Source organism: Schistocerca serialis, chromosome 5 (genome assembly GCF_023864345.2).
Source record: "Schistocerca serialis cubense isolate TAMUIC-IGC-003099 chromosome 5, iqSchSeri2.2, whole genome shotgun sequence".
Taxonomy (NCBI): domain Eukaryota; kingdom Metazoa; phylum Arthropoda; class Insecta; order Orthoptera; family Acrididae; genus Schistocerca; species Schistocerca serialis.
In genome coordinates, this window is record NC_064642.1 from 182209241 (window position 1) to 182235577 (window position 26337).

General features: G+C 38.8%; 1 protein-coding gene across 3 annotated transcripts in view; it reads right to left on the bottom strand.

Moving 5' to 3' along the window:
- Positions 1-26337, bottom strand: part of LOC126482310 (cAMP-specific 3',5'-cyclic phosphodiesterase 4A-like) — a 321740-nt gene that overhangs the window by 200039 nt on the left and 95364 nt on the right. For 2 of the 3 annotated variants that reach the window (XM_050106346.1, XM_050106344.1), the window contains exons 5-6: positions 11225-11356; positions 10657-10692 (exon numbers count right to left, since the gene is read on the bottom strand). In XM_050106346.1, the coding sequence (XP_049962303.1) occupies positions 10657-10692; positions 11225-11356 (168 nt within the window). The remainder of the gene's footprint in view (positions 1-10656; positions 10693-11224; positions 11357-26337) is intronic. The other variant, XM_050106347.1, reaches the window with a different exon arrangement.

Genomic DNA, 26337 nt, shown 5'->3' on the forward strand with positions numbered 1-26337 from the left:
CATTTTCAGCCAGGTACTCGGATACTTTTGATCTCACAGTGTAAGTACCATGCTGTCATTGTTACGAAAATGAGCAATAATAATAAGATTCAGTTTACAGAAATTGGTCATTCAATAGGAGTGCTATTTGATTGCATCAGTAAAATCACTGCTCAGTTAAATGATATCAATCAAAAAATTGAGAGGTTACACAGTGGAGTAGAATCTGTGGAGTTCAAAATGAAAGACACCGAACTTAAATTTAATAATGAAGTTAAAAATGTCAAACATGAGATTACTGAAGTCAGAAACAAAATTGCTTTTGAAGAAGTGTATGAGGAAATAAGAACTGTTGACAAAATTGTAAATAGTTGAATTTCAACTTCAGAAACTAATGTTGACACCAAACTACCCCTTATTGAAAGTAGTTTTGTTGAACATGTGAAAACAGTAGACAGGAAACTCACAGAAAATGTAAAATTAAGTAACACCAAAACTGACACCCTAGAAAGTAGTGTTTTTGTTTTGTGCAAAAAAGTTGAAAAATTGTCAAATGATGTAGTTAATTGAAATCTTTTGAACAATGTTGGTACCATGTTTTGCAACATTCCAGTGAAAAACTTCTCAGGTTAAGATACTTCACATCCTGTAGATTTTCTGCATCACTGAAGAGATAATCTTGTATCTAATATGACTATGAAAATCAAGTTTGTTAACAAGATTCTGGAAGGTGAAGCATTAAGCTCAAATCAATACACTAATGATGGCACAACCTATGTGAGTTTGAGGGGAAGGATGTTTAGGTAGATTTTGGTCAGAGTCGGAAAGGGGGGGGGGGGCACACCAGGGAAACACACACACACACAAAATATTTTCTACCACATGTAAATAAAATAAGTATGTGGTTACTGATTTTTCAAACATTTATGTGCAAACAATTTACATGTGGTAACTTACTATTTTTGCATGTACTGTGTTACTTTTATACAGGTTATAAATAAATCATGATTTATATTTTATTATGTTCTTTCATGAGAAGTAATTAGTTTAATTTTTTACAGTGTTATTGGTCAATGTTTAGAGTAACCTTAAAGTTAAAGGCTCAATCAATTCCTCCTGAGCATTTATTCAGTTCTGAAAATGATTTTCTTTGTGGTATATAGTAAGTTGAATGTCATAATGCTGCATTTGGAATCTGTAACATGGTAATGAGAAAATGAATGTTTCTGTAAGGTGAATTTATTTTTAATGATGGTGTTTAGTGATGAACTGTAAGATGAGAATATTTTGTGATAAGTGAGAATTGATAAAACTGTCTTATGGTTTTACAATGAGGATAAAAGAAATTTAATTTTTTTACATAAATTAATTAGACTGAGAAAATATTATTATAGTCAGCCAGCATTAGCAATGCCAAAACATCTAGTGCTTTACTGAATAAAAGATATGTTTACGGAAAATGAAAAAGTAAGAATTTTAAAAGCTGTGTCAGTTCAGTTATTATTATGGTGTCTTTGTGAGGGAAGGACATAATGGAGAGTGTTGTTTTTCAGACCTATGTGTAGTTAATGATTAACATATTTTTCTTGGTTTATAATGAAACACAAACCTTTTCTGAGTGAACTTAATTACAACCAGATTATCAGCTTCCTAACAAACTATTGTGACCAACAAGTGAATGTGGTAGCAGCTAGGTATCAGTTCTTTTATTGCAAAAAACGGTCAGAACAAATATCGTGAGAGGGTAACAGATTTGCAGGGTATGACAAGAAAATGCAAATTTAAATGCGCTTGTGGTGCTTTATATTCAGACATTATGTTGTGTGACGTGATCGTGTATAATGGGCCTGATGTCAAAATCAGAGAACAAATTTTGAGGAACAGTCTGATCCATCATTTCAGCAGGTAGTGCAAATATTAGAACAGTATGATTCCGGTGCCTTGTCGGCTCATACATTTAAGCATTTAGCTATTTGTCAGTTTGAGTCCCTTAGTTGCGATCACCCCATTCCGCAACAGCGGTGTGCACTAGCCACACTGGGTAAACAACCGTTCACACCATGTAGGCAGGCGACTACCCAGGTGAACAAAATTAAGTCTTGCCCTCGGTGTTACACACGGCACAAATGCCAAGACTGTCCCTCCCGACACGCTCAGTGTTACGCTTGTGGTAGGGAAGGACATGTGCAATGTGTATGTTTGCAATGGAACAAACATAAGCATTCAGCCCACTCACAAAACTCTTGTCACAAGGCCCATGCAGTATATTCAAAGTCTGCAACTAGCAAGTACGCAGATTCATATGTGATGTGTCAGTCAAACAAACTTTTTGTTCATTTACTTATTTGTGGGAAATGTGGGAAATTTCAGTTGGACACGGGTGCCTCCATGACATTGCCCAATCGTCACACATATGAACTGTTAGGCTCCCCATGCTGTCTGTAACTATCACGCAACTGACAGCTTATAATGGACAAGACATTCCCTTTCTCGGAACATGTACTTTGCCTGCTATGTATCGCTTGCATACGTGAACAGTGACATTTACAGTGCTACAATCACATGAGTGTGAGAACATTCTTTTGACTTGTGTGGCTTTAACATTCACGACAATGTGCTGTCAATGTCAGCATTCAATGCAAAAGACAGTGTAGCTAGCTTGCTAAAAGACTTCTTGGAACTCTTTTCTGAAGGTTTAGGCAAAGCCAACGATTTTGTTGCACATATTATGCTGAAAGAAAATGCTCAGCTGAAATTTTTCTGGGCCAAAACTGTTCCCATTGCATTACGGGACAAACTCATGGCTGAAAAAGAATTGCAAGATAGTGGAGTTGTTATGCCCATATCAGCTAGTGAAGGGTAAGTCCACTGGTTTTGCTTCCCAAATCTTCAGGTCACATTTGCCTCTGTGTTGACTTTAAGTCTACAGTCAACCCATAAACAGTCATTGATACTTATCCACTACCACACCCAGGAAATCTCATGGACAAATTAGGCACTGGATGCTATTTTTCAAAACCTGTTTTGCGTGATGCTTATCTTGGTATACCGCTCAATGAAGAATCTCAAAAAGTGTGTGTAGTGAATACTCACTTGGACTTGTTTAAATATTTGTGTTTGCCTTTTGGCAGTGCTTCTGCACCCGCCATTTTTCAACGGTATTTGGAACAGCTGACTGGACAGGTGCCAAACCGTTCAAACTATTTGGACAATACTGTAGTAGCAGGTCGTACACCTGAACAACATATTGCAAATTTACGTGCTTTGTTTCATTTGTTATCTGATGCAGGACTAAAGCGTATACTGGACAAGTGTTTTTTTTTTTTTTTTTTTTTTTTTTTTTTTTTTTTTTTTTTTTTTTTTTTTTTTTACCAGAATTGCAGTATCTTTGTCATGTCATAAACAGTCAAGGTGTAAATCCTCTGCAGTCACATCTGTTAGCCATATGAGACTTGCCAATTCCTCACAATATTACAGAACTGCAGTCAGTTTTAGGGAAAATGAACTATTATATTTGGTACACACCGAATGCTGAACAAATCATGGCTTCATTGCATTGTAAGAATGCCCCCTTTGTTTGGACAGATGAGTGCCAACTAGCTTTTCAAAAACTGAAGATGCACTGCTCAGTGATCAATGCTTAGTTCACTTTGATCCTGAAAAACCAGTTGTATTGCAAGTTGATGCTTCCTCTTATGGAATCAGTGCACTGGTTTTGTACAGAATTGGTGATAAAGACAGGTCTATTGCTTTTGCATCAAAAGTTTTATCCAAAGCTCAGTGTAACTATTCACAAATTGAAAAAGAGGCATTGGCTATTGTGTATGGTGTCACAAAATTCCACCACAATTTGTATGGCAGAAAATTCTACTTGGTAACTATTCACAAGCCTTTGCAATCTTTGTTTCATCTGACGAAACTGGTCCCTGTATGAACTGCCCAAAAATTGCAAAGATGGGCTTTGTTGTTGTCTCAATATCAGTACGAGATCGTGTATCGTCCAATAGCTCAATGTGGTAAGGCGGACGCGCTTTCACATCTTCCGATTGGACCTCACACAGACTTCGATGCTTCTGCTGCATCTTGCTATCACATCGATGCTCAGGATTCTGAATTGCTTCAGTCATTTCTGCTGGACTATAAGAAAATTGCACAGGTCAAGGAAGCTGATCCTAATTTGAACATTTTGCTCAATTATATTCACATATCTTGGCCTCACTCCTTGAATAACATAAAGAATTCTGTAGTGTGCTGATACTTTGCACGTTGGCATAGCCTTGCTGTACAGAAAGGTGTGATTCTCGTTCGAAGTGACACTGGACAATCACGTGTATTCATCCCTAAAGTTTTGCAAAAAGAAATGTTGCAGTTACTTCACCAAGGACATTGGGGAATGGTTTGTACAAAACAGTTAGCACGTTGACATTGTACTTGGCAGGGCTTGGATGCCCACATAGACCAGGTGACTTTACAGTGTCATGCATGTGCAGAAAATAAGTCTGCTCCACCACCAAAGTTCTCTGCTTGGCCCAAGTTGCAATCGCCATGGCAACATGTGCACATAGCCTTTGCGGGACCCTTTTGGAACACTCGCTGGTTAATTGTGATTGACTTATATAGCAAGTTTCCTTTTGCTGTGCCCATGAACTTGACAACACGTAGCACAATTCAGGTGTTGTCTTTGATTTTTTGCCTAGAAGGTTTACCTAAATTAACAGTGGCAGACAATGGACCTCAGTTCACATCACATGAATTTCAAACATTCTGTGAACGCAACGGTATACAGTATCTAACTAGTGCACTGTTCCATCCACAGCCAAACAGCGATGAAGAATGTTTTGTCAGAGCATTCAAGCAGCAGACTGCCAAACTTCCCTCCGCACACACCAGGGATCACGCATTGCAACTGTTTCTCGCCTCGTATCATTCACACCCACGAGATGGACCATTGCCAGGGGAATTGCTTCATGGCCGCCGCCATCATACACTGCTCCATCTGCTCCACCCCCCACCCCCCACCCCTCAACATCTGGCACCGCAAGAAGGCAAGAAGGCCACAATATCGCTTCATGCCACATGATATTGTCTTTTATACGGTTTTTAGTGGCAGCAGACAGTGGGTGCGAGGTGAGATCATCCGTCGACTAGGCGCTTGCCTGTATCTTGTTTCAAGTCCACATGGTTTGCAGTGCTGCCATCAAAATCAGCTTCATCTCTGTCATGTACATGATGATCTTTCAGTCTCTCTTCCGGCAGATTCATGGGTCCAGAGGACAGCGCGGCCACAGTAGTCGCCAGAAGGTGTCAGTACGACACTGTACGATGATGGGATGGAGACAGAGCCCAGAGCCTTCGCCTCCTCTCGCCCTACCCATGGAGATGGACCCACCCACACCACAGCTATCACTGCCTTCTTCAACTGGTTCATGGCAGCAGGGGGTGGATGCATACCTTTCTGGTCATTTTCCAGGGGACGTTTCCGCTAGAGCACAGGCCGGATAGTGGGGTACGGCTGGAAGCTGGTCGTACCCTGCAGCTACAGCTCCCAGACCAACAAACCGTGAAGTAATAAAAATTGTAGTTTGTAGGATACTGACTTCAATCTGAAAGTATCAGCTTCCCCTCTTTCCCTGAACAATTATTCCTCGAGGTACTCCAGGGAGCCCCGACACCTATCATCAGCACCCAATTCTTTTCTGAAAAAATTGTGTTCAGCTCCAAACCATCTCTCATCTGATGGCAGACCATTCCAGTATAATTTTCTCTGTGGATATGGCTTTACTGCTACATTCTTCATGACTCAACGTCCAATCAGACTGATGGCACCATCCCATGCCAAACTTCTCAAGGGTACCATGGAAGAGGGATTCCTCAACACCCAGAAGTTGTTGTTCCTGGCTTGATACAGATTCATCAATGATGTATTTGTGGTCTAGACGTGCAATGATGACCATCTCCTCAATTTCCTGCAACACTGTAACTCCTTTTTCCAATACATATTCACCTAGTCTCCATCAAAAGCTGTATTTATGGATGTTGATGTACACCTCTCATCAAGGCTCTCACTGAAACCTCAATCCAGCAACAACCAGTAAGCTACAGTATCTCCTACTCCTACATCTACATCTACATCTACATCTACATTTATACTCCACAAACCACCCAACGGTGTGTGGCGGAGGGCACTTTACGTGCCACTGTTATTACCTCACTTTCCTGTTCCAGTTGCGTATGGTTCGCAGAAAGAACGACTGCCGGAAAGCCTCCGTGCGTGCTCAAATCTCTCTAATTTTACATTCGTGATCTCCTTGGGAGGTATAAGTAGGGGGAAGCAATATATTCAATACCTCATCCAGAAACGCACCCTCTCGAAACCTGGACAGCAAGCTACACCGCGATGCAGAGTGCCTCTCTTGCAGAGTTTGCATAACATCCACATAATGCTATCACACTTACCAAATAACCCTGTGACGAAACACGCCACTCTTCTTTGAATCTTCTCTATCTCCTCCATCAACCCAATCTGGCAATCTGGTATGGATCCCACACTGATGAGCAATACTCAAGTATAGGTCGAACAAGTGTTTTGTAAGCCACCTCCTTTGTTGATGGACTACATTTTCTAAGGACTCTCCCAATGAATCTCAACCTGGTACCCGCCTTACCAACAATTAATTTTATATGCTCATTCCACTTCAAATCATTCCGCATGCATACTCCCAGATATTTTACAGAAGTAACTTCTACCAGTGTTTGTTCTGCTATCATAAAATCATACAATAAAGGATCCTTCTTTCTATGTACACGCAATACATTACATTTGTCTATGTTAAGGGTCAGTTGCCACTCCCTGCAACAAGTGCCTATCTGCTGCAGATCTTCCTGCATTTTGCTACAATTTTCTAATGCTGCAACTTCTCTGTATACTACAGCATCATCCGTGGAAAGCCGCATGGAACTTCCGACACAATCTACTAGGTCATCTATATATAATGTGAAAAGCAGTGGTGCCATAACACTCCCCTGTGGCATGCCAGAGGTTACTTTAACGTCTGTAGACGTCTCTCCATTCAGAACAACATGCTGTGTTCTGTTTGCTAAAAACTCTTCAATCCAGCCACACAGCTGGGAATAAAAAAAGGTAGATACGACAATGAAAAATGCACCACATTGTAGAACATCTCAAAGAATCTATATTCCCACATCAGAAGTGCCAAGTATAATTGCCAGTGTCCAACATGGTCGCATTAAGTGAAAATGGCAACTCCACAGCAGGGTGTGCAAGCAGTAGTGTGGTTTGCCAAAACAAAATCGCCAATTACTGTCAAAGAAATTATTGTCATGTGTATGAATGAGATCCACTTGATGTGAAAACAGTTAAGGAATGGTATAGGAAGTTTCTGGCAACAGGAAGTGTTCTGAAACATTCTGGTGGTGCATGTTATGGAGTTTCAGAAGAGACAGTGGAGGACATCAGACAAACATTTCTCAGAAGCCCACATAAGTCAATTTGTAAAGCATCTAGGCAATTAGATGTACCTCGATCAGCATTGCATTGTGTAGTTCACCATCGTCTTCATGTGCGTGCTTACAAAGTGCAAATTCTGCAACATCTGATGCCAAACGACAAACCACGCCAACAACAATTTGCTGCAGGTATGCGGCAGCATATTGATATGGATGCCAGCTTCCTGGAAAGATGTTTATTCTCAGATGAGGCAATCTTTCATCTATCAGGAAGAATTAATAGGCATAATGTTTGGATTTGGGGTTCACAACATCCGCATATTGTTATTTAACATGTTCATGATAGCCCTAAATTAAGCATCTGGTGTGTGCTAATGCATGACAGGATTGTTGGATCATTCTTCTTTGCGAAACAAACAGTGAATGGGTCAGTGTATCTGGACATGTTGGAGCAGTTTCTTTACCCTCAAATACAAGATTTGCAACCGAACATCATTTTTCAACAAGATGGAGCTCTGTCGGATTGGTCAACAGCTGTTCACAAGTTTCTGGATAGGAAATTTCCCAATTGCTCGATCAGATGTAGTGGACCCATTTCCTGACCACCACATTCACCTGACATTATGCCACTTGATTTCTTCATGTGGGGATTCCTGAACGACTGTGTGTATGTGACCAAAGTAGAGGATATTCCTACATTGCAACTTCATATCGCTAATGCAATCGCAACACTAACAGAGGAAATGTTACAAAGAACTTGGCAAGAAATTGAATATAGACCCGATATTCTTTGTGCGACAAATGGTTCACATGTAGATGTGTACTGACGATAAATAAATAAATTCTCTGAGATGCTCTACAATGCGCTGCATTTTTCATTGTCGTATCTACTGTGTTTTTTTTTTTTTCCCCCCCCTGGGTCTCTGAAATCAGGGAGGTTTGAGTGGAACACCCTGTATCTTCTCATCCTGCCACCCTCCTGGATTAGCTTAATTTATAGGGGTTTTTGGAATTTTATCTCTATATGCCCTGCGCCCTTACACACACACACACACACACACACACACACACACACACACACTCTCTCTCTCTCTCTCTCTCTCTCTCTCTCTCTCTCTCTCTCTCTTTTCCTATTCCTTAATTGCATTGTTCTTTCCACATTTCTCTCTCTCTTCCTCTTTTAATTCCTCTTTACTTCTTACACTACACAGTATCTCATCTGAAGCTGTCACAGTGCTTACTGTTCTACTATTTCTGAAACCCCTAACCTCTCTGACAGTTTTTCCTTCACCTCTGATTTCCTTCCACCTCACAACAGATGTGCCCCTCTCAGCCTACGGTGAGTGATCTATTACTACCTAAACCCTTTTTCAACTTTCCCCACACAGTCTCAAGAAGTAAGGTGCAGTGCTGAAAGCTAAGGAGTATTATTTTCTGCTTTATGTCAGTTGTGATGGGAGTTGCACCTCCTGGAGTCGAGAGGGTTTACTAACCTAAAAAGTAGCTCCCCAGATGGACTCTAACTTCCTCATGTCGCCACTTTTGACTACATCCTATACTTGCACAGATACTGTGGGTTCCATATAAGAAGTGATGTATATAATTAAAATCAAAGCCCAGTTATTAGGCGTGAAATACTATAGTGGAGTGTCTATGTTGTTCTAATGTACTTTACAATGTCCTTCAGACATGCCTGCACTGCAATGATCAACAACTGTATGAAATAAGAGAATCACATTCACATTTGCAAACATTGCTGAACTTTGGCCTCGCTATGCATTGGTGACAATGAAAATTTCTTCATGGGTCAGTAGTTGAAACCAGATCTTCCACTTTATGTGAATGGTTGCCTTGTCTATCTCGGCCACTCCCCTTGTGGACCCAAACTTCTATATGTCACCATTTTCGTCTACATCCTATACTCTACAGATACTCATGCACAAATTTACATTGTCACTAATGGATAGTGTAGCTAAATATTAGCAAAATTTGCAAAGCAAATATGGTTCTCATATGTCATACAGCTGTCGACTGGTGCAGCACCTGTTCCTTCCGACATGCACATATGTCTGAAGGGCAATGCAAAGTACATCATAATACCACAGACCCTGCAACAAAGTAAGTATTTCCTACTTCTAATAGATATGCTTCTTTGTCATTTTTCTTTTTTTTCAGAGACAACACACAGGAAGCTCCCTGTTCACATTTACACAGCATAGTGCGTGCAATTTTTACTTCTTAATGCAATTCTACTGTGAGTGAAAATGAAAAACCAAAACTTTGCACCAATATATGCAGACTATAGATGTTCTTATTAATCACAGTCCATAGAAACAGCCTTCAAAATTAAATCAGTTAGTCACTAAATAAGTCTGCAAATAGAAATCTGTTGAGCATTTCTTCCTGGATTTAGGATATTCATATTCACTGAGGTAAACATTTCAGCTCGTAACAACTAAGAACTACTTTTACTTCATAATTCCTTGCAAGCCAGCTAATCTTTTAGTTCAACAATGTAATATAAATGCATAAGCTCTTAAAAATGAAAGGAAAAGAAATGAAAAGGAAGGTTATTGCCAGTCCAGATATAAAAGAAAATAAAAAATAATAAAGATTGCAGCAACAGAGAGATCTGCAAAACTGGTAACTCAATTTATATCTCTCTTTAGTATCATGCTGAAGCCTTTGTCAAAATAGGAATTATAATGAATAAATATACACATGTACATTATTTTATGTTACAGATCATCTGAAGACTTCTACAGCTTTCCTTGCTTATCCCTTTGCACTTATGATTAACTGCTACACATACGATGCAATGAATATAAATGATGGTCATCTGTGTCAGATATAAAGCTAACAGCACTATTATATGACACTATTGTTAACATATTTTAAAAATTAGATTTAATTCAGTCTTTCATTGTTACATTACAGCAATCTCAAAAGATCTTAAAAGATTTGGATAAACAATAATTGGTCTAATTTGAAATGAGAATTCTCAATAAACACATGCAAATTAAAATGTGAAATGAATAAGAGAAAGATAAAACTACAGATTTCAGTATTTTGATGAATCAAGTATTAATCTACTGTGCATTTGAGGAAATGGAATGAAACTTCAAAGCTAGTTATAAACAGTATACTAACAAATGAAAATCATGTAACTAAGAGGCTTTAAATTATTGTTAGTTAACAAGAGATCTCTACCTTAATTACAGAGAGAGGTGAGAAAGATTGAGCATGCTGAAACAGATACAATTGTCAAATAAAATATAATGAATATTAACTTCAACACAATATTGCCAAACTTCAACTGCATAAAAGCTTAATGTTACAGATTATCATTGAAGAGCATAGTTATAAGAAGCATCTGCTGTCAGATATCATCATTTATTAAAAATGCTAAGGCCTTCTTTCTCAGATTTCAAAATATCTTTTTTATATTTGTAATTAAAGCAATTTCAGGTACACTCTTTAAAAAATGAGGTCACAGTAATGATAGGCTTACCCATGTTGCAAGTGTATGTGCCATGCAATGAAATACTAGTGCTGTAATAACAATGGAGTGGTAGGTACATTTTCTGAATTATTGAGCATCTGCTTAAGGTAATTAATTTAACAATATCTTTAAGCAACTTAAAACTTATTCTGAAATAAAAGTATGTGTCCAACTGAACTACCTTATTGGAACAAATGGTGAAACTAGGTAACAGTATGAGGACAGAATGCAACACACCATGCAGAGCTACGACGTCCCTCGCAATGTAATACGGACCTCATAGAGGGCAGCCAGGTGATTGGAAGTTGCAATCAGGAAAGGCTGGTTGACGCCTGGGTGGTCAAGGTCATGTGTCACTGCTGCTATCAATGAAGACATGATCTCCAGAGGGGTGAGATGCATCCGGATCTACACAACAGTTAAAAATATAATATTAAACCAACAATGATCTTATCCTAATAGGAGGTGATTTTTTGTTTGACTTTTCTCTGTATATGTAACAAATTAGTGTAATATTTGAAACAGAATGCCAAAAATTCTTTGCATTGACAAGAACCACACTAATGTAACAGTCTTCCAACAACATGTTTCCTTTAAGTAAGAAATTGTGAATATCAGAACAAAACTATAAATAAAAATAAATAAATAAATAAAATTCTGAAGTTCCCAAAATCCCTCTTATATACATTGTCATAATAATGCTGCTCAGGAAAGCAAAGTGAACTCAAATATTCCATTACATTTGTCTACTATCTATCACCTGAAAAAAACAAGCTAACTCAGGGAAGAGAGTTGATTTATATTAGCATTGCAATGTTGACATCTCTGTATATTATCTCAACAGTTATGTGAGAGTCCAAATGGAAAGGGGTAAAATGTATAGCACAACTCGAGAGACAACATACAAGGTGGGAATCAGAGTACATGCTTGAGGGGTGTCAACTCATCAACCAAAGTAGCTTTTGGGAAGCTGCTTTGGTCATTTTAGCGATGAGTTAACATGGATATGCATTACTTAAAGCAGCATTTGATGTTGCCTCTCGCAATATTTTTTCTGTAATTGTGGTCACAATATATGTAACACAATACATCTAAGTTGTCCGTAATACATGCTTACATTCCTCAAAAGTGTATCTGTATCATATCAAGTGAATTCATTGTCATATGTGGAATAAATTAATTTTTTTGGATAAAAGTTTCTTTTTGTTGAGGTTTTGGCGTTCCTTTTTCATTATTTTTCATGTAAGGCACAATCAATTATCATGAATGGCAGTTCTGCTTAACTGATAATGAGCATGAAGATACACTAAAATCCTCCTGCTGATGTTTTTAGATTTTCATTTCTGTCCTGCGGTAACCATACATTATATTTCTGAACATATAATGGTTTAATACTCAAATGTCGGCACAGTGGCATTTTCTCAAGTGAAATGGACTCGATAAAAAAAAAAAACCCTCTTAGAAATGGCAGAACCATTTTCTTGTCCTGCTGTCTACCAGTGGCACTTTCACCACCAATCTACAAATATTTTGAGCCATATCAACCACATTTGTTCATCTACTGAACTAAAATAAAACAATATGTGAAGTTGCTGCTTTTTCCTGCTTGGTTGTCCATCTTCATTTTAAGCATAAACTTTCTTGAAATTTACTAAATTAAAGGTATATATAAAAGCATAACACAAAAGTAAAGACTGACATTTGGCAAATGGTGAACAATGTCTTAGCAAACCATATTCGTTATTATCTTTTCTTGTGTTTGGTTCACATAATATTTTCTAAGGATGTTTTCTCCTCTGACTATTAATGTTATTTCCAATTGTCATAACTGTAATTTTGAATGTAGAGCCATTTTTAATTGTAGCATGTGATTTACAGTGTTTGTATCATAAACAACACATCTCAAACAATATAAAATGTAAGTCACAATGCTACGTAGTAACAATTACAGAACAAGCAATTCCCCTTTCATGCTTGATTATACATAAAAAAAATTTAGGTATTCTATGGCAAATATAGACATATCATGCCATAGTCAACACAGTTCATCTCCAACAGCTTTACATATAGCCTGAGCTGTCTGAAATGTTTTCAGGCTTAAACTGTGTTGAAGTCAGGTGTAGAGCCAAATTCCACCAGTGGAATGCTCATTCTGTTTTGCGCCAAGGGACCCCATAAATTTACAGTTTCATCATCTCTAGAATCTACATGTATCAACACAGATAAATTCTAGTCAACGGAGAACCTCTGTGTTCTGATTAAAAAGCAGGATGGAATAACTCAGACTTATGGGCACTTTAATGCTAATTAATGCCCAACACAAAGTATCAATTTCACTCATCTGAAAAGCTTCTGACTAAATTTTCTTGAGGACAATGTCTTTTGAATACAGATCAGGCAGAAGCCACTCTGTAGTTTCCATCTTAATAGCAATTGGGTGAAGCTTCCCAACAGTGTACAGCTATCCAGTCTTGTATCAATGCCTGTGGCATCTTCTAGGAATTTTCAGTTCTTTATCAATGTTTCACAGGTTCCTGGAACAAATAATGTACCACATTCGATGTTGTTGAACTATTTAGACAACATAACCACTATAGGGTCATAAAAGAAGACCAAATGGCAAACACTGAACAACTGTTTCATACATCTCTCAAGAAGCCAGTCCAAAGTGGTGTTTCTTAACCTATTTTTTCAGCTAGTACTCATCTGGGACATCACAAGCAGCCATCCAATTGTGTCTCATCACCAGACTAAAAAAAATCACTTAATATTATCTATTGCATTAAGTTTATTCTGCTTGTTGCAGCTATAATTGTTCCTCCACCAACTCCATCAAAATGACACCCATTTCGTTTATTGTACCACATGCAAAACAGTACATAGGTGGTATTCATGTTGGCTCCTAGCTTTGTTCTTTCCACACCAGGGAAGCCATCGTGGTTACCAAAGAACTATCACAAAATGGCACCAGAGTTCAAATGGCTCTGAACACTATGGCACTTAACATCTGAGGTCATCAGTCCTCTAGAACTTAGAACTACTTAAACCTAACTAACCTAAGGGCATCACACACATCCATGCCCGAGCCAGGATTCGAACATACGACCGTAGCAGTCGCGCCGTTCTAGACTGAAGCGCCTAGAACCGCTCAGCCACACCGGCCGGTGGCATCAGAGTACTCCCCTCCCATAGGCAGTCAGAAAGAATTGACTATTCATTTCAGAAATGCTGTCCATAAATTAATGCACTTTCTCCCAGAATGAAGAGGAGGTTCTGCCACCATGTATACATTAAGTGACTTTTATACTGATACAGTCTTCAGTACAGTGTGTTTCATTAGGCTCACCCAGCTCTGACAGGGTACAAGATATCACAGAATGACTGAAGCAGCCATGCCTTAGTGTTGCAGACAGTCCTTGCATTCATGCATTTTGGGTAGGTTTTGGCTTTAATGTGACAGGCAACTGATCCAGTCGTCACCCTGTATTTTACCAGTAACACCATCTGTTGGTACAGTTAGGTATTATTTCAGTCAACTTATGTGAATCAATGAGGTATAATACGAACAGAGTAGCTGACTACTCACTATTGTTAGTGGTCCAGTATCAATGACAACATTGAGCACCTAGCACAGGAATGCAAATTTTTCACTAACTACCAGGTAGCAGCTAGATAGAACTTCTCCTCATGGCTAACACCACTTAAAAACAAAGCACTCAGACTCTCTAATTTAAAATGTAGGATGATACATGAATACAATTTAAAATATGTACCAGATACTTAAGTTAATATAATGAGTCCATTTGCAGGAACCATCATCGTGATGCATGAGCCCCATACAGTAGATGTCCAGATACCATTAGGTATGATTATCCAGCATCATAATCAAATAATACTGCTGCAATTCAACTTACTTGAGTAAGTGGAGCTCATCCCATACACAGCAGACACCAGAAAACCTTACATATGACAGGAGCTATCCTGTACACTCTAAAATCTAAATCTGACTCCCCATTCAGCCATTCTTCTCAAATTTAAAGGACAATGAACCTCAGTCACAATGGAATGTCACCATAGGGTCCCCACCATCTGGAACTCCAGACATTAAACAATACTCTTCTCCCCAAAATTTTCAGAATCACTTGTCATATTACAATGCTAATGCTGTTTTTAAGTTCCAGACAGCATTCTGCAGCATGTGGCCTCACTGTGCTCATCAGGAGGAAGTAACACAACTGATGGGAGATACTAGAATCGACACTTCAGGCAGTGCTCAGGCAAAGAATCAGCAATTCCATCAGAATGTTCAGGCACTTTTGGTCATTGCCCTAAAGATAATGCCTCAGCTAGCATTATAACACTATGTAGAGATGTTCTCTCTCTCTCTCTCTCTCTCTCTCTCTCTCTCTCTCTCTCTCTCTCTCTCTCTCTGACTCACACACATGTGCTTGTGAACGTGCGTGCACACACCCACACTCTTTAGCAGCTGGATTAAGTGCTGGATTGTTGCTGCTCATCCTCATCCATCTACTCTTAGTCTGCTAATCCAGTTTCACTCATCACACAACAGTTTATTCAACCACTTGGGTTTTTACCTTTACTGAGAAATATTGGGACAATATTTAGAAAGAGGCAGCCAATATACATCAATGCAACATGTACTTTACAAAAAAACAAAGGTTTCTCTTTAATTATGTATAAGGCCCTTTGTTCACTTTATTAAAATTAAAGCTGGGTGTAGACTTTGTATAATCTCAGCCAGCAACCATAGCTAAAACAACAAACACAACTGTAGTCAACTGTGAGTTTAACTTCTACACTGGTATCTTCAGAATAATAATTCACAGTTATGCTGCTGTGAATATAGATCTCACAGTCAGCTTCAGTCATAGTTTGTCTTGAGATAGTGAGAGACCATGCTGTTAAAATATCAGTTATGTAGAATATGACTGCCTGATTACATTCTTCAAAGTTTTAGAAAAATAAAGCACATTCTCTTATGAGTTACTCTGATGACGTACAAATTTCTAGGTGGCATGCCCTTCATGCCACATTATCCTTAAAGCCCCAGTTGAATTTCTGAGCGGAATGCTACTCATTTTGAGTACAAATACTACTACAGTGATGCTGCAAATAATTGCACGGTAAATGAAAAGTGAAAGCATTCTGTATTCCCTGGAAAGATCAACACAAGTGACTGCTGTGAGTGAATGAGTGAGTGCTTGTTGTAGAAACCTTCTGAAGTCAGTGTTATAAAAATGTTGTATGACCTTCTGAAGCCTGTGTAAAAATGTTGTAGGTCAATAGTAAATTGAATTCAGCAGAAAAGACTAATCTTCAGTAGGCATATGTTGCTTAATAAGAGCAGCGTAGTTCTATAAAAATAGCTGAACTAGACAATATTTCTGTCAAAGTATTAATGAAGGGCATTAGGGTGAATAACTGGTGGGTGTGTAATGGAGCAGACAGGGAGGAGTTGGGAGTTTCTAAACATTTTTCTATAACAGGTTAATCTGTACAAAAAAGTGAAAACAACAACCAGCTATTGTTATATTAAATGTAGATATCGCTTTTCTTGTACTTGAGGACAATATTATGGAAATGGAAGAGGATGTAGATGAAGATGAAATGGGAGATATGATACTGCGTGAAGAGTTTGACAGAGCACTGAAAGACCTGAGTCGAAACAAGGCCCCGGGAGTAGACAATATTCCATTGGAACTACTGACGGCCGTGGGAGAGCCAGTCCTGACAAAACTCTACCATCTGGTGAGCAAGATGTATGAAACAGGAGAAATACCCACAGACTTCAAGAAGAATATAATAATTCCAATCCCAAAGAAAGCAGGTGTTGACAGATGTGAAAATTACCGAACTATCAGCTTAATAAGTCACAGCTGCAAAATACTAACACGAATTCTTTACAGACGAATGGAAAAACTAGTAGAAGCCAACCTCGGGGAAGATCAGTTTGGATTCCGTAGAAACACGGGAACACGTGAGGCAATACTGACCTTACGACTTATCTTAGAAGAAAGATTAAGGAAAGGCAAACCTACGTTTCTAGCATTTGTAGACTTAGAGAAAGCTTTTGACAATGTTGACTGGAATACTCTCTTTCAAATTCTAAAGGTGGCAGGGGTAAAATACAGGGAGCGAAGGGCTATTTACAATTTGTACAGAAACCAGATGGCAGTTATAAGAGTCGAGGGACATGAAAGGGAAGCAGTGGTTGGGAAGGGAGTAAGACAGGGTTGTAGCCTCTCCCCGATGTTGTTCAATCTGTATATTGAACAAGCAGTAAAGGAAACAAAAGAAAAATTCGGAGTAGGTATTAAAATTCATGGAGTAGAAATAAAAACTTTGAGGTTCGCCGATGACATTGTAATTCTGTCAGAGACAGCAAAGGACTTGGAAGAGCAGTTGAATGGAATGGACAGTGTCTTGAAAGGAGGATATAAGATGAACATCAACAAAAGCAAAACAAGGATAATGGAATGTAGTCTAATTAAGTCAGGTGATGCTGAGGGAATTAGATTAGGAAATGAGGCACTTAAAGTAGTAAAGGAGTTCTGCTATTTGGGGAGCAAAATAACTGATGATGGTCGAAGTAGAGAGGATATCAAATGTAGGCTGGCAATGGCAAGGAAAGCGTTTCTGAAGAAGAGAAATTTGTTAACATCCAGTATTGATTTAAGTATCAGGAAGTCATTTCTGAAAGTATTCGTATGGAGTGTAGCCATGTATGGAAGTGAAACATGGACGATAAATAGTTTGGACAAGAAGAGAATAGAAGCTTTCGAAATGTGGTGCTACAGAAGAATGCTGAAGATTAGATGGGTAGATCACATAACTAATGAGGAGGTATTGAATAGGATTGGGGAGAAGAGAAGTTTGTGGCACAACTTGACCAGAAGAAGGGATCGGTTGGTAGGACATGTTCTGAGGCATCAAGGGATCACCAATTTAGTATTGGAGGGGAGGGTGGAGGGTAAAAATCGTAGAGGGAGACCAAGAGATGAATTCACTAAGCAGATTCAGAAGGATGTAGGTTGCAGTAGGTACTGGGAGATGAAAAAGCTTGCACAGGATAGAGTAGCATGGAGAGCTGCATCAAACCAGTCTCAGGACTGAAGACCACAACAACAACAACATCGCTTTTCATGGACGGCTAGTTCTTAGGGCCTGCCCCACCAGAAATTTTGTAATATAATTGTAATCTGTATATTTTTTCAGTACTGTGTAAGACAGTTTGAGTATCATATAATTTTGGTGTCATATGAGTGACAGAGACCATATGTAATTAGACCTAGCTTCCAATGTTCCCTGCAGACAGACACTTATGGGCACCTCAGGCGGACCCACTGGATGGACCATCTCATACACAGCCCCATTTTCCCACACTCCCATGAACACTCTGTCTCTCTCCTCTCCCTGTCCACCTGTCCCCATATATACACAACATTTGGGGCCAACCAGCTTGGGGCTGTAGAGCCAAATCAATGTGATTCTGCACACTCTGACAGAAATGCTTCAGCTGCCTCCCTCAACCCCTACCCCATGAAACATTACCTTCCTGCAATTTTTCCTAGGGAAATGTTCTATTTTTTAAGGTGCATTTAACAAAAATGAAGCATTATTGCAAAAATATAAATAAGCTATAATGATGAAAAATATTGCACACCACAAATTAAATGCATCGGTGTAGTAAATAAATTATGAATTGTACAAACTTTCTACAGATCTGAAAGTCTTACTGTTGTGCCAGTTACTGTGTATTCATTTTATCATGATGTATAAGGACAAATTTCATTTGCTCCGGTTAAATTTTGAACAGTGTATGAATCATTAACAGAAAATGAAAGTATTGGGACTGTAATTAAGTGGTGAGAACAAATTCCTTTCCAGGAATCGTGTTCCTATTACAATATTACTTTCCATTTCCTTGCCTGGAGCACAGCACACTCAGTGATGATGTCACTGAAGCCAAATTTAGCAGTTGTGTCATTATGTCAACAAGACAGTGGAATTTGACTTTCTGCTTCACCTATACTCAACCTTAAGTAGTTAATTATCACTAGAGATGTCCGCCCCTGGTAGGTGAGTGGTCAGCACGACAGAATGTCATAACTAATGGCCTTTGTTCGATTCCCAGCTGGATCGGAGATTTTCTCTGCTCAGGGACTGGGTGTTCCGTTGCCCTTATCATCATCATTTCATCCCTATTGACACGCAAGTCACTGAAGTGGCATCAACTTGAAAGAGTTGCACAAGGCAAACGGTCTCACCGACAGAAGGCCCTAGTCACATGGCATTTCCATCACTAGAGACCAGGTTAGGTGCATTTGCATGTTTCATATGCATTTGCATTTTTGGCTGCTTTTCACCAGTTCTCGCACAGTTTAACTAAAAACTAGTGATGATGCATATTTTCGCTCTGTGCTTACAATATTTTAAAAATTTAGCTGGGCAGTCTCTAACTTGATCTAGTTTTGATGTCTCACAGATTGACCACGACCTAGTACTGTGTGCATTCACCAACCAAGAGGCCACTGCCTAGCAAAATCATTACAGAAGAGGAACAGGAACAGGCAGAGAGAGTCAATGCTCCTGCGGCCGCACCCCTCATTAATCCCCTACTGTCTTACCACAGGCGTCAGCAACAATTAAACTAAACTACACAAGTTTTTAGCTGCATGTCTATTGTTTCAGTTTAGCTGTCTATTTACTTGTACACAGTTGAATATGTTTACAATGTGTAGTGTGTAACGTGTTGAGCACGATGCCACCCAAAAAAAGAAACATTGTTTTGTGGATAGCTGACCATCCTGGAACATTTACACATGATGGAATTGTTTTATATTGTTGAGTTTGCAATAAAAACGTTTCATGCAAAAAAAAAAAAAAAAAAAAGTGTTTCAAATAAACCAGCATGTCAAGGCAAACCTTCATATCACAGGAAGGCAGAAGAAAGCACCATGACAACAACTTCTGACAAAAGCAAATTGCAGTAGCAGGGATTTATCCAAAGGTAACCAAAAAAGGCAGCGTAACATGGATCTACATGAAGCATTCGCTGCAAGCAATATTCCCCTACACAAACTTACAAACCGTATCCTCAAACGCTTCCTGCTCAAATACTGTTTAAATCAAAATGTACCAGATGAATCAACATTGCAAAGAAATTACATACCGACAATTTATGTAAATGTTCTGGAACAAATACACAATGAACTCAAGGACAGCACTATCTGGATTTCAGTTGCTACAGACACCTGTGGCTGTTACACTGCAGATTTAATTGTTGGTGCTTTGAAAAAAGAGCCTCCTTCTTCCTATTTAGCAGCCTGCAAAGAACTCGAAAAAGTAAATCATTCTATGATCACCAGATTTGTGAATGAGGGTATTAGAAAAATATTTCCAGAATCTTCTGCAGATGAAACGGTGTTTGTGTTTATTTCAGATGCTGCTCCCTCCGAGTATTCTATCCCAATTTGATTCATGTGACATGCTTTGCTCATGGATTATATCGCCTTGCTGTAGAAGTATGTTCCACATTTGTGAATGTAAATAAAATGATTTCACCCACAAAGACAGTGTTTCTAAAGGCTCCTCACATCAAGACCTACAAAGAAAAACTATCAAATGTGCCTTTACCTCCCAAACCAGTGGCAACTCGTTGGGGTACGTGGGTCGAAACTGTGTTGTTTTACAATAAACATTTTGAGGCCATTAGAGGGGCGTTAAACGACTTCGATAGTGCAGAGGCTTCGGCAGTTTGCAGTGCAAGGACACTTTTAATGATTCCTGTATTAAAAAAGACATTGCTGTGATTAGCACTAATTTTTCCCATCTACCTGCAAGTATTAAAAAGCTTGAAAGACAATATTTGGCGTTGAATGAAACTATGCAGATAATGAATAAAATTGTTCTAATGAACTCCTCATCGCCAGAGGTATTCCCAAGAAAACTTAGAGAAGAGTTTGGAAAGATTTTAAACAATAACTCAGTCTTCAAACCCTTGTGCCAAATTGATAGTTTTGTTAATGGGACAGGTAAACTTTTACCAGAAACAATAAGTGCCAATGTAGCATCCAAATTCAAATACTGCCCAGTTACCTCAGTTGATGTAGAATGGTCCTTTTCTGCTTATAAAAATGTTTCGAATGATCGAAGACATAATCTTACTACCAAACATTTGGAGCAGAACTTGGTAGTTTATGTGTACAATAGTAGAGAAATGTAAAATAAATTGTAAATGATGTTTTGGTCGAATAGTATTAATTTAAAGTTAATGCTGTTCAAAAAAATTCATGATTGTATGTTGTTTTCTGAAATAAAATATTACAGAGTTTCTCAAAGTTGGTTCTGTACATATTGACTGTTTCACTGTGACCACCTGCATCACGTCCACTTGTTACCAACAACAATAGCAAAGAACGAGCAATTCTTGAAACATGGTACACGTCCCCATTTTGCAAATTTTTAGAAAATAATCTCCGAAAGAGCCATTCCTAAGCTCTACCACAAAGTATTCAGAAAATGAATTCAGCATTCTAAATGTACTGATTTTTCATGTGGTCGGTGCTCTTCCTCATAACTGATACACACAGGTTTGACCGAGATATAATGGACGCAGTAACTACCATGTTCTTTTTATTATTTGATCTTGCATATTTCGATACTTTTCATCCATATTTGCCTGCATATTTTAAGGTTTTTATTATACATATAATCTGGTCTCTACTTATCACCTTTCATTTGCTGAAATTGTGTTGAAATTGCCATGAATATCTTCAAAGCTATTTCAGTGTTTGGATGAGCTTCTGATAACCCATACTTCAAAAAATAAAAACAATAATAATAATAATTAAAAACATCCAAATTGGAATCTGTGTCAGTGCTCTTGATCCCTCTTCCTACTGGAATCAGACAACAGCTATTTTGTTAATTAGCTATGTTGTATCGGTGTTTCTGTTATATATGGCACCAAAATACGCTAGATATTTTTCAAAATAAGATATAGAGCTCTCATTTAACACTTTTCTGATAGGAAATTAAAGTGAGATGAAATGGTTTTTAAAACAAATGTTTGTTCCCGTTTCACTTCTTATTTTGTCAAATATTTTGAAGCAATCTAGCTAAAACAGTTTCACTTCAATCCTCGATTAGCAGAAACTGGCAAAATTACGAAGCCTCTAGTTAAACAGCATATTATTTACTTCATGATCCGGTGGCCAACCTATGAGGTCCTAAAATACTATAGAGAAGCAGCAGCAAAACCTCCATTGTTGAACACAAGATAGTAAGCAGCAGCTATATGAAGGAAGCACACTCTTAACACATAATCCAAGTGAGTCATGTTCTGCAGTAGTCATTTCATTACGTGCCACTTCGATGGAATGACACTGCGACAACAGCGTGCATTTTCAGTTTTGTGCCGAAGTAAAGACTACTACTCTCACGCAGAAGATAGGAACACAAGGGGCAAGAGAATTCATGTGCCTTTCCCAGTTAATTCTTACTTCATCCCACTATCTCTTGTTTTTTTTTTTTTTTTCCGTGAGGTAGTTTTTGTGTCCCGTCTATGCTTGTGTCCTCAGCAGGGGCCTATCTCGCTGTGGCCTTGGTACAGTTCTGACCACAGCTTGAATTTTCCATATTCTGGAGCTAAGTGATTTAAACTTAATATTATTCCAGTGATTTTAAAATGAATAAAGTACACTGTTTGCTAAAAATACCCTGTAAGTCAATAAGCATGGAAGAGAAGCTACAAACAAGCGGTTAGTTGCACATTAACTAACAGCAATACGGTACTCATAAAAGGAAAAAAAAAAAAAAAAAAAAGATCTTGAGTGCACTTCTGTATATACTTTATTATTAGCTACAGTATTTCATGGATTATGTATGTGTATGTAACTGTATTATTAGCGTATATACTGTTTTTCTAGTGTTCTTCATGCAGCACAATATAAATGAAGGATATATAACACACAATTCAAAACAATTCAGTCATAAAGTTTAACTTTTTATCTATGACCCACCAACGACAGTGACCACCAGCTGCTACTGGCGCTGTTACCAGTTTTGAACTGACGTGCTCACTGATATATGGCTGATAATGTTTAAAACTGTATTTGGCTTATGCTGTACACGCAATATCAACAGTTTTTCATCGGCCGAAAGTTCATTGGGGTGATGGTGCTAACATTATAGAAAAAACTGAAAGAGAAAAATATAAATGAAAGTTTTATGCTTCTAGGATGTGGAACAAAATATTAAATAAAATAAGAGAAATCCAACCACTCACCTGCAGCAGATCAATGTGTGGAGCACAGAAACACACAACAGAAAACAGCATTGACACTAGCTTTCGGACACTAGCTATTTCTCCAGCAAAAGCTCAATACACACAAAACCACACAGGTACACAAATGCAGACTCTTGTGGTCGCTGATTATTGATATCCGATTATTGAAAGCAGTTGCCTGAGCTGATGGTGGTGGGGAGGAGACAGAAGGGCGCAAGGATGGGGTAGCAGGAAAGAGGCAGGTCTTCAGACAGATAATGCTCTGGCTATAGAAAAAGGCAAAAAGAGTAAAGAGGGTAGAGCAAAAAGAGATGAAGGGAGAAGAGGAGAGCAAGAGAGGGGGGAGTAGGAAGAGGAAGAGAGGTGGGGGGGGAGGAAGGGGGTAAAGAGAGAGAGGTCAAGATGAAGGAGAAAGGGAGGGGTGAGAGAAGGGAGAGGGGGCAGTGCACAATCTGAAAGTGAAGTAATGGTGTGGACAGAAGAGAGAAGTGTGAATGTAATGTGAGACAGTTGGAACAGGTAAGAGAGGTTTAGACTACAGGGATTGTGAGACTGCAATCAGTCTCGTCGCTTCGCTATGGCCATGAGGAGACTGACTGACACTCACTCTCTCTCTCTCTCTCTCTCTCTCTCTCTCTCTCTCTCTCTCTCTCTCTCTCTCTCTGTGTGTGTGTGTGTGTGTGTGTGTGTGTGTGTGTGTGTGTGTGTGTGTGTGTGTGTGTGTGCACGCGCGCGCGCGCTTGAAAAAGTGCTTGTGCTCTAAAGCTACTATGAAAGCTGTTTCTTGGTAAGTGTTTCTGTGCTCCACACTTCGATCTGCTATAGGTGAGTGGTTGCCTTGCCTTATTTAATGTACTGCTCCATACAGTAGGTATTTATATACACTGTGCAACAATAAATGAAGCACCCAGAAGACATGGTCAGGTGACAATGTAACTTTGTACATAAACACAGCATTAGCATGTACGTCAATGATCAGAGTTGCAATTCTCTCAGACAAGTAGAATAGTCTCCAGAATGAATTAGAGTTGTTCATGTTTCATGTTGTTACCAGGCCTGGTAGGGCATATAAGGAGTATGAACAGTGTCAGATATTGATTTATCACTGTGAAGGACATGGAAATGCTGCATACTCACTTAAGATGGCACTATCAGCACCTGACAGAGTTTGAGAACAGCCTCACAGTGCGTCTTCATTTGGCTGACTGGTTGAATCACTCAATATCTGAATTTGCGGGGCATTCAGGTAAGACAGTGGAATGGGAATGTCAGGCCAGGCACACTAATTGTCAATGTTCCAGTTGACAACATCTAACCACCACAATGGAGTATTGCCATATTGTTTATCAAGCACCCCTTCACATCTGCACCTGTCATCCAAAAAAAGGTAATGGACACCCTACAACATTTTGTGTCATCCCACACCACAGGTCAAAGAATAGCAGCAGTTGGCTATAAAATTACCATGCTTCATGTAGGCTGCCATTGACATCACAGAAACAGCTCAATTTGGAGTGGTAAAGAAAGTTACAACCTCAGGAAATGTAGAAACAGTGCTCCCTGAACGGCAATGCTCAGGACGTCCTGTCACAGCCACACTCCAGACATGCTGAAACATGCGAACATCATTACTTGAGCTGACCAGCACATCACAACTCGACAACTGGCTCTACAGTTGTCGGTCATAATTGGAAGTGCATCTGCAATGATGGAGGCTCTTGGATATCTAAATAGGGCTCACGATTGGTTCCATGAATGCTCACAGTGGACCACAAGATTCAAAGAAAGGCCATTTCATCTGAACTGTCAGAGCATTTTGAGAATTATGGAGAGGCCTTTCTGTCAGAGACTGTTACAGGGGATGAAACCTGGGTGCATCACTTTACACCGGAAACAAAACGGCAGTCCATGGAGTCGCAACAACCTCATTCACCACAAAAGAAGAAATTCAAGACAACTCCCTCTACCGGAAAAGCCATGGTGACAGTCCTCTGGGAAAGTGATGGCGTTGTTCTCATGGATGTAATCCCAAGAGGGTCAACCATCAATTCAGAGGCATACATGAAGACTCTGAATAAACTCAAGAACCATTTCCAATGTGTTCAATTGGACAAAAATCCAGTAGAAGTCTTGCTTCAACATGATAACACATGTCCACACACAAGTCTGAGAACCCGGGAACATATCGCCAAATTGGGTTGGACACCATTGCCTCATCCACCCTACAGTCCAGACCTGGCACCCTCAGACTTCCATCTCTTTGGGCCACTTAAAGATTATCTATGTGGAACACACTTCGAAGATGACAAGAGTGTCATTCATGCAGTGAAAATGTGGCTATGCCTAAAGGACAAGAACATTTACCAACAGGGAATACATGCTCTTCCACAACATTGACATACGGCCATAGAATTAGATGGAGAGTACGTAGAAAAATAGGATACAAGACATGTTGATGTATATTGTCACCAAATTCTGACACTTAGCAACAAATATCTTCTAAGAAAACACGTTACTTATTGAACAACCCCCGTAGCATTGCAAAATAATAAAGAGAACTTTGACCTGATCACAGAATATCTAATCATGAATATACTTACAATGGATAAGGACAAGACTGTTGTAATGAAGCTCTTGTTAAATTTTAACTAATCTGGAGTGGACATAAAAACTGAATCACTGTTTACTGCTGAAACATCCCTGATAGACATGAATTTTTAGTTTTTGTAATTGATGAATATTTTATGTGAAAACATAAAACAGCAACCGTAACTGGTCGTTAAATAACATGAAGTACCCCTGACAAAAATCTTTTTAAGTACAGATTGATACACTTGTTAGTCAAAGGATGAACTCCATTATCAGTAATACCACTTTTCTATGCTGCATAATAATTATTATTATTATTATTTCTTTCCTTTCTCAGATGTTATGTCTGGTTAAGTTTATTATTATTATTATTATTATTACTGTCATTAATCAACCCTTGCATAACATGGCTATTTACAGAATATTCACAGTCCACAACCTTCTTTTATAGCAATGACTACCCCTAACATTAATGCAGCAATGGTTTTTT